The 9,937-nt window shown below is 45.1% G+C and overlaps 1 protein-coding gene across 9 annotated transcripts in view; it reads right to left on the minus strand.

The window, feature by feature from the left end:
- LOC115230932 (E3 ubiquitin-protein ligase MIB1-like) overlaps nt 1-9,937 on the minus strand; it is a 38,660-nt gene that overhangs the window by 27,637 nt on the left and 1,086 nt on the right. Inside the window, exon 2 of one of the 9 annotated variants that reach the window (XM_036499868.1) lies at nt 12-16. The exons of the other annotated variants lie outside the window; for them this stretch is intronic. Within the exon in view, the coding sequence (XP_036355761.1) occupies nt 12-16 (5 nt within the window). The remainder of the gene's footprint in view (nt 1-11; nt 17-9,937) is intronic. 9 annotated transcript variants of the gene reach the window in all.

The raw sequence follows: 9,937 nt of genomic DNA on the forward strand, positions 1-9,937 counted from the left end.
GGCAAATGTTAGCTTCCTTGAAAAGAAGAGGAGAATGTTGGCGATAGGGAGAGCATCCAGCTGCAGGAAATTTGCCTCAATATAATCTATCGGAGCCAAGCAAGTATGATGATGATGATGATCTGTATACATACATATATAATATGTATTTATATATATGTATATATATATATATATATATATATATATATTATATATATATATATATATAATATATATTAGTTAGATTGATAGATAGATAGATAGATAGATAGATAGACACAGAGAGAGATAGAGAGACAGACAGACAGATAGATAGATAGATAGAGAGAGAGAGAGAGAGAGAGAGATAAAGAGACAGACAGACAGATAGATAGACACATAGATAGATAGATAGATAGATAGACAGAGAGAGAGATAGAGAGACAGACAGACAGATAGATAGATAGATAGATAGATAGATAGATAGATAGATAGATAGATAGATAGATAGACAGAGAGAGAGATAGAGAGACAGACAGACAGATAGATAGACAGATAGATAGATAGATAGATAGACAGAGAGAGAGATAGAGAGACAGACAGACAGACAGATAGATAGATAGATAGATAGATAGATAGATAGATAGATAGATAGATAGATAGATAGATGGATAGACAGAGAGAGAGAGAGAGGCAGACAGATAGATAGATAGATAGATAGATAGATAGATAGATAGATAGATAGATAGATAGACAGAGAGAGAGATAGAGAGACAGACAGACAGATAGATAGATAGATAAATAGATAGATAGATAGATAGATAGATAGATAGACAGAGAGAGAGATAGAGAGACAGACAGACAGATAGATAGATAGATAGATAGATAGATAGATAGATAGATAGATAGACAGAGAGAGAGATAGAGAGACAGACAGACAGATAGATAGATAGATAGACAGAGATAGAGATAGAGAGATAGACAGACAGACAGACAGATAGATAGATAGATATGTTTCTATTAGCCACACAGGGCTGCACACAGATAGAACAAATTACAAGGTAGAGCTTTTCTTTTGAAGGTTTAAAAAAAAAAAAAAAAAAGGAAGGGGGAGTTTCGATCAAAAGGGATCGTAAAAGGAGAGAAAGAGGACAAGATAGATAGATAGATAGATAGATAGATAGATAGATAGATAGATAGATAGATAGATTGACAGAGAGAGAGATAGAGAGACAGACAGACAGATAGATAGATAGATAGATAGATAGATAGATAGATAGATAGATAGATAGATAGATAGACAGAGAGAGATAGAGAGAGAGAGAGACAGACAGACAGACAGATAGATAGATAGATAGATAGATAGATAGATAGATAGATAGATAGATAGATTGACAGAGAGAGAGATAGACAGACAGACAGACAGACAGATAGATAGATAGATAGATAGATAGACAGAGAGAGAGATAGAGAGACAGATAGATAGATAGATAGATAGATAGATAGATAGATAGATAGATAGATAGATAGATAGATAGATAGATAGACAGAGAGAGAGAGACAGACAGACAGACAGATAGAGATAGATAGATAGATAGATAGATAGATAGATAGATAGATAGATAGATAGACAGAGAGAGAGATAGAGAGACAGACAGACAGATAGATAATAGATATGTTTCTTTATTAGCCACACAGGGCTGCACACAGATAGAACAAATTACAAGGTAGAGCTTTTCTTTTGAAGGTTTAAAAAAAAAAAAGGAAGGGGGAGTTTCGATCAAAAGGGATCGTAAAAGGAGAGAAAGAGGACAAAAAAAAGGGGGGGTTAAAAAAAAGGGGGGAGAAGAAAAAAAAAAATTGATCAATAGGGATCGTTATCACAGAAATGTCAATATGAAGTGTAAAGGGGAGGACAGGTGAGGTTTACCCGTGGAAAGAAAAGCCTACGGAAAAGACCACGGTAACCTCGGTCAATGAAGTCACATTTTATATTCTTTTTTTTTTTTTTTGCAAATAAGCAACTCTCTGTTTTCGATTCTGGGTTCATAGGACTATGCTCAAGGTGGCTTGGTCATTCATACGTGCCATTCTTGCTACATTCACCCATCTTTTTTTAAAACATCGCTAGACAAAACTTGCCTCTCTACTCTCACTTTCCTTTTCAAGTGGTACTTGAAGAAGTTGATGAGAGATTGACCAGAGAGGAAAGTGTTTGTCTCCAATCCTTTCAGACACGTCCACCAGATACATTCTTTCGCCATAGCCACAAGGATGATGAAAATAGCTCTTCCTTCCCGTTTGAAGGAAGGAGGCGTGACAATATTGACGATAGACTCAGCTGATAAACCAACTCGTCCCACACGTGACAGCAGTTGTTCAACATAAGCCCACAGGTCGGAAATTGTTGGACACTGAACGAGTGCGTGCAGAACGGTTTCGTCGCTCTGACCGCATCTCGGGCAGGTCGGCCCCGTGTTTCTCGAGCCGTGTCTGTAGAGCTTATCCCGAATGGGTAGCGCTTCTCGGTAGCACTGCCAGGCCAGGGATCTCTGGAAGTTGTCCATGGGCCCTGGCCCGAAAGTCTTCCTGAAGAGGCGGGTCAGGTACTCCTCGTCGACGTCCAGGTTCGCCCCGAGCTCGTCGTCGTACCTCCCCTCCACTAAACCCCTATAGAATGCTTTGGTTGTGTTGAAGTCACTCAAGGTCGACCCAGGACGGCAGAGTTGCTTGAGAGCAACGCGACACTCGTGGTGCCATTCGCCCTTCCTCGGCCTCTTTTTGATCCACGACTGCAGTTCGGTCATGGAGACGAGCTGCGGGAAAGCGTGCCTCACAAACGGCGACCACACCTGTTCACCGTCGTCTACATAGAACCAGAGATGTCGCAGTCTCAGCGCGTGTCTGCGCATCATCAACCACGGCATGCCCAGCCCTCCTTTTAACGGGTGTTGACAGCAAATGGATCGCCTGACCATCGGGACGCATCCTTTCCACAAGAAGCGAAAGAGGATGCGTTGTAGTTTGGTGATGGTAGGGTCGGGACAAGTACGACGGTCAGGCGGTAGTAGTATGACGGACGGGATGTACGTGTTCGCCACCTCCGCTCGACCTTTTAGGGACAGTTTCCTCTCGGCCCATTGCCGGGCGAGAGTGACCACCCTACTCGTTATCTCGTTCCAGTTCTTCACCACTTGGAGGTCCGGACCAAACCAGACCCCGAGCAACTCAACCGGGCCGTCGGTCCAGCGTCCCACGACGGAGGCGCTGTGGACGGCATGGGCTTGCTTCTCCAGGTGCCTAGTCGCAAGCCCACTGACTTTTCCCGGTTGATTTTCGCTCCTGTCACCGCTTCGTAGTTTTTCAGTGTCTCGCCGACCAGCTCGATGTGCTCGTGGCTAGACACTATGACGGTGACATCGTCCGCGTATGCAGACACGCTCGTCCCGCATCCCAATTCTCGCGGGATGCCCCTTAGAGTCGCCAGCTTCCGCAGTAGTGGCTCAAGAGTCAATACGTATAGAAGCGCCGAGAGGGGGCATCCCTGACGGACCGAAGAATGTGCAATGTCGAAAGGTCTCGATAGATGTCCATTTACGCGAATTACCGAACGGATGCCTCTGTACAAGGCAGCTATCCAGCCGCGGAAGACGGGACCGAAACCAGCCGCTCTCAGGACTGCCCCCAAGTATCGATGGTCTACCCTATCAAAAGCTTTCGATTGATCCAAGTTGATCAGGGCCCCACCCATGCCAGGTTCGTTAACTACCCGTCTATGATGTAGCGCATCAGATGGAGGTTATCATGGATGGTCCGGCCTGGCACGGCGCATGTTTGCGCCTTGACGACCAGTTTCTCAATGACAAGCGCCAACCTCTTGGCTAGCACCTTGGCCAAAATTTTCAAGTCTGCATTAAGCAGAGTGATGGGCCTAAAGTTATCTATTACATTTCCCTTGTTTAGATCTTTCTTCAGCAGTGTTACGGCTCCTCGGCTCACAAAACCAGGAATGCTCCCGTTTTGCTGCCAGTTGCAGTACACCGCCGCCAAGAGATCTCCAAACAAGTCTGGCATACAATTGTAAAGCTCGTAGGGTAGACCATCCAAACCCGGTGATTTGTCCCTCGAGCATTCTGCCATCGCTTCCCGCACTTCCGCCGCCGTGATGGCACCTTCGCAGCACCCTGCCTTTCTTGTCGAGAGTCGTGGTAGGCTATGTAGGTAGGCACTGAAGTCCACCCTACGTTCTTGCCCTCCACTCGTTCCGAACAGTCGGGCAAAATGCTGCTGAAAGGCCTCACACATTTTACTTGGCTCGAGCAATTCGCGCTCCTGTTCATCTACACGTGACCGAATGGTGGCTTTGTTGCCCTGTTGCGCCTCTGCCACCCGGGCCTCTCTCGCGGCTCCAACCCTTCGTTCCTTAGAGCACGCATTCTAGCTCTGACAGCACATCCTTCGTGTTTGGCGTTGAAGTGTTGGTCGAGGGCCAACCTCGCCGCCAAAACGTCGGATGCGATGCCGCTTCTAATTGCCTCTTCTAGCTCTCTTAACTAGCTCACCCTCTACTCTATTTCTATCTATGGCTAGTGCTTTGCTGTACCTAATCGCTTCTGCTTTTACTGCTCTCTTGAGGGCAAACCACCATTTGTTGTTGATGATGGCTCCCGTCAAAGCCCTCTTTACTAGTGTGCTAATCCGGTCTCTGAAAACTTGTCTCGATGGGAAAGACGCGTTTAGTTTCCAGTATCGGGACCCTGCTAAGTGTCTTACCTAAGTCTAGCGTACATGTCACAAGTTTGTGATCCGTGTAGCTGACTATGTGGAATTGTGGACATCCTATGCTATCTCTATCTACTGTCCTACACAGTATCCTATCTAGATACGATCTCGACGACCCGATGCGGTTGCTCCATGTCCACGTTGGCGCATTCGGGTGGTCTAGTCGGTAACCTGTCAGACAGTTGAAAGCGTCTGAGCAGGTCTCTGAGGCATTTGCATCCCCGTCTATTCCTATCTCTACCCACGTAGTCTACATGCGTGTCCAAGGTAGCATTCCAATCCCCCACTAAGAGTAAGGACGAGACGTTCCCAAGAAAACTTCTAGACGTTGAAAGAAATCCGCCCGACCTGTTAAGGGCGGTGCTCGTAAACTGATACGAGTCGAAAGCAAAAGCGCACCCATTGCTGCCGTCGAAATCCAGGACGACCAGTCTCCCTCCGGGTCTACGAATATTGTCCTCCTACTTTGAGATCCAGACTCTTGTGAAAAAGTACCGCGGTGCCACTACCGCCCATTCTCGGCAGACAGGGGGAAAAATAAATGTTGAATTGTCCGCCAAACATGGTCTTTAGGGCCCGCGGATTGTGGAGTCTGGTCTCGCTGATGGCTATGATTTCTAACTTATGTGACTTTATGTCATTTAAGAGGTACCCTTGTTTCAAGGGGACCCCAAGCCACGCGCATTTACACAACCAATCTTGATCATAGTTCTAATGAATTAGAATACAGAGGGTTACTTACTGCTCGAAAGTTTTTGCTTTCTCCTCGTTGGTTTGTCCTCGAGAAGATCCAGTACAGTTCTTTGTGAGATATTTTTGGCATTTACCAACCGCACTGGGGAAAATGCCTTTGAGTGTGTGGTGCAGACTTTTGGAGATGTGTAATATTTTGATGTGGTCTGGTGGTGTTGGTATGGGTGATTGTTTGTTTTGATGTCATCTTCTGTTATGTTTGTTTTGATTGGATGTATTCCATCAAATTTGTGTTTTTGGTGTCTATGGCTGTGAGCATGTTTGCTGTATATGTTTTTCTGGTGTTGGTGTGGCTGTTGTTTGCGTTGGGTTTTGAAATGTCTTCGGGAGATGTATTCCCCCTGCTTTGTTCGTGTTTGCATTTGGTTTGGGTGTTTCTGCTCTTTATTTTCCTTTTTTTGTAGCTATTTGCCATTCCTCACTGGTTTCGTCTTCCGACGAAATTTCTGAGGAATCAGAAGGGGGTAGGGGTATGTTGTGGGCTTCTATGTATGTCTGGTAAGTGTGTGTTGTTGTTTTCGTTGTTGTTGGTTGTTGAGTGTTTGTGTGTGTTGAGTGCGGTATAAGGGATGGGGGATCAGTTTGTGTGTTGTTTTCTTTGTTTTTCTGTTCCTTTGGGTTTGCTGTTGTTGGTGGTGTGTGTTGGTATTTTTCCAGGTGTTGAGTGGTTTTGGTTGATGACGGATTAGCTTGGTGTGCTTCTCTTGTCGTCTTCGTGTTGATGGTGGTGTGTGGGTAGTAGAGCTTTTTTTCCGGAGTGCTTGGTTGTGGTAGTGGTTGTTGTTGTTGCTCTTGGTGTGCAGTGGTTGGGCACGTCTTTTTCAAGTGTGTTTCGCTTCCACACAAATAGCAGCGTGGTCGCCTGCCCTCTACCACTATATAGAGTTTGTAGCCTCCTGGCAGTTCTATAGTGGTGGGTATCTTCTCTCTTGCTGCTTCATCCAATTGAAGCAGGAATTCGATTGATTTGCCCACAGTCTTTCTCTCCTAGAACCGCGATTCCCAGGATGTTTGTCTCTGACATTTCAAAGCAGATGGCAGAGACCAACCATTGTGTTTCGACATCAAATGGTATGTTTTTATTTGGACTTTCGTGACCCTTTTGTTTAAATAGACTGGTATCATTACCAAGTCGTCCGAATGTAGCTCCAATGTGGAAAAACGTTTTGCTAAACTTTCGTTGAGGAAACGTACTTGGACTGTACCAAATTTGTTTCCCCAGCCCAGCTGATATATTCCTTGGAGTCCCATGCAGGACGAAGGCATTTTTCGATTTTTTCCTGCGGTGCATTTTTCTGTTCTTTGTTTTTTTGTTTATTACTTTATAAATTATTGTTTTTTTGTGTGTTTTCCACAATGTGTTGTGGAATTGAAGTGCAATTTGTCTCCTTCTTTGGAGAAGAGTGCCTTTGTGCGGTTTATCTCTTGTGTGGTGAATGTTACAATTGTTCTTTTTTGTTTTGTTACGTCCGCAAAATTCATTTTGAATTTGGCAGAGAAGTGTTAATTGTGGCAGTGTTAATTGAAGTCATGGTAGTGGTGTTGGTGTTGGCGGTACTAGCAGCAGAAGGCTTGGATGTAGCATTTGACGTCGTAGTAGTGGTGTTGGTTGGGCGGTGTTGTCTTTGGTAGGCGGCTTTGTGCCAATTTCGTTGTTGTTGTTGTTGGTGGTGATGGTGGTGGTGCTGGCATTCATTTTTTCGTTTGTATTCATTTTGAAATCCCTTTCTCTGTCCCTTTATCATCAACAAGTGGTGTGGGGAGTGAGGGGAAATCTAAGTTAATGTCTTTGGTCGCGGCGATGGTGAATGCGACGTTAGATTTGTTGTTGTTGTTGTTGGTGGTGGTGATGGTGGTGACAGCGGTGTTCACGCTGCGATGTTTAGCAGCTAGTGGTAGCAATAGTGTTTTGCTACCGTTCTGCATGACTGGCGGGCTAGCCACGTGGTTTCTAGTTGCCATTTTCAAAATGAAAAATGGCTAAAAAACCCACGAAAGTTTTGAAAGTTTTTTTGTAATTTCGCCCATACAGGGGCGGAATTCTACGTGAATAATTCTCAGGTTTTTTAGTGAATGAAATTGCACGACGATTAAAACAAAATATTTGACAACAAGCAGTTTTAAACATGTAAAAGTGGCCAACTTACGTGGAGCCGATATGACTAGCATCCGTCCATTGTGAGAGCAGATAGATAGATAGATAGATAGATAGATAGATAGATAGATAGAGAGATAGACAGAGAGAGAGATAGAGAGACAGACAGACAGATAGAGAGATAGATAGATAGACAGAGAGAGAGATAGAGAGACAGACAGACATATAGATAGACAGAGAGAGAGATAGAGAGACAGACAGATAGATAGATAGATAGATAGATAGATAGATATGTTTCTTTATTAGCCACACAGGGCTGCACACAGATAGAACAAATTACAAGGTAGAGCTTTTCTTTTGAAGGTTTAAAAAAAAAAAAAAAGGAAGGGGGAGTTTCGATCAAAAGGGATCGTAAAAGGAGAGAAAGAGGACAAAAAAAGGGGGGTTAAAAAAAAGGGGGAGAGGAAAAAAAAAATTTGATCAATAGGGATCGTTATCACAGAAATGTCAATATGAAGTGTAAAGGGGAGGACAGGTGAGGTTTACCCGTGGAAAGAAAAGCCTACGGAAAAGATAACGGTAACCTCGGTCAATGGAGTCACATGTTATATTTCTTTTTTTTTTTTTTTGCAAATAAGCAACTCTCTGTTTTCAATTTCTGGGTTCATAGGATCATGCTCAAGGTGGCTTCGTCATTCATACGTGCCATTCTTGCTATATTCACCCATCTTTTTTAAAACATTCGCTAGACAAAACTTGCCTCTCTACTCTCACTTTCCTTTTCAAGTGGTACTTGAAGAAGTTGATGAGAGATTGACCAGAGAGGAAAGTGTTTGTCTCCAATCCTTTCAGACGCGTCCACCAGATACATTCTTTCGCCATAGCCACAAGGATGATGAAAATAGCTCTTCCTTCCCGTTTGAAGGAGGGAGGCGTGACAATATTAACGATAGACTCAGCTGATAAACCAACTCGTCCCACACGTGACAGCAGTTGTTCGACATAAGCCCACAGGTCGGAAATTGTTGGACACTGCACGAGTGCGTGCAGAACGGTTTCGTCGCTCTGACCGCATCTCGGGCAGGTCGGCCCCGTGTTTCTCGAGCCGTGTCTGTAGAGCTTATCCCGAACGGGTAGCGCTTCTCGGTAGCACTGCCAGGCCAGGGATCTCTGGAAGTTGTCCATGGGCCCTGGCCCGAAAGTCGTCCTGAACAGGCGGGTCAGGTACTCCTCGTCGACGTCCAGGTTCGCCCCGAGCTCGTCTTCGTACCTCCCCTCCACTAAACCCCTATAGAATGCTTTGGTTGTGTTGAAGTCACTCAAGGTCGACCCAGGACGGCAGAGTTGCTTGAGAGCAACGCGACACTCGCGGTGCCATTCGCCCTTCCTCGGCCTCTTTTTGATCCACGACTGCAGTTCGGTCATGGAGACGAGCTGCGGGAAAGCGTGCCTCACAAACGGCGACCACACCTGTTCACCGTCGTCTACATAGAGCCAGAGATGTCGCAGTCTCAGCGCGTGTCTGCGCATCATCAACCACGGCATACCCAGCCCTCCTTTTAACGGGTGTTGACAGCAAATGGATCACCTGACCATCGGGACGCATCCTTTCCACAAGAAGCGAAAGAGGATGCGTTGTAGTTTGGTGCTGGTAGGGTCGGGACAAGGTACGACGGTCAGGCGGTAGTAGATGACGGACGCGATGTACGTGTTCGCCACCTCCGCCCGACATTTTAGGGACAGTTTCCTCTTGGCCCATTGCCGGGCGAGAGTGACCACCCTACTCGTTATCTCGTTCCAGTTCTTCTCCACTTGGAGGTCTGGACCAAACCAGACCCCGAGCAACTCAACCGGGCCGTCGGTCCAGCGTCCCACGACGGAGGCGCTGGTGGACGGCATGGGCTTGCTTCTCCAGGTGCTGAGTCGCAAGCCCACTGACTTTTCCCGGTTGATTTTTGCTCCTGTCACCGCTTCGTAGTTTTTGTCTATGATAGATAGATAGATAGATAGATAGATAGATAGATAGATAGACAGAGAGATAGAGAGACAGACAGACAGATATATAGATAGATAGATAGATAGATAGATAGATAGATAGATAGATAGACAGATAGATAGATAGATAAATAGATAGATAGATAGACAGAGAGAGAGATAGATAGATAGACAGAGAGATAGAGAGACAGACAGACAGACAGACAGATAGACAGACAGACAGACAGACAGACAGACAGATAGATAGATAGATAGATAGATAGATAGATAGAGATAGATAGATAGAGAGACAGACAGACAGATAGATAGATAGATAGATAAATAGATCGACAGAGAGAGAGATAGAGAGAC

The sequence above is a fragment of the Octopus sinensis genome, unplaced genomic scaffold (genome assembly GCF_006345805.1).
Source record: "Octopus sinensis unplaced genomic scaffold, ASM634580v1 Contig16818, whole genome shotgun sequence".
Classification (NCBI taxonomy): Eukaryota; Metazoa; Mollusca; class Cephalopoda; order Octopoda; family Octopodidae; genus Octopus; species Octopus sinensis.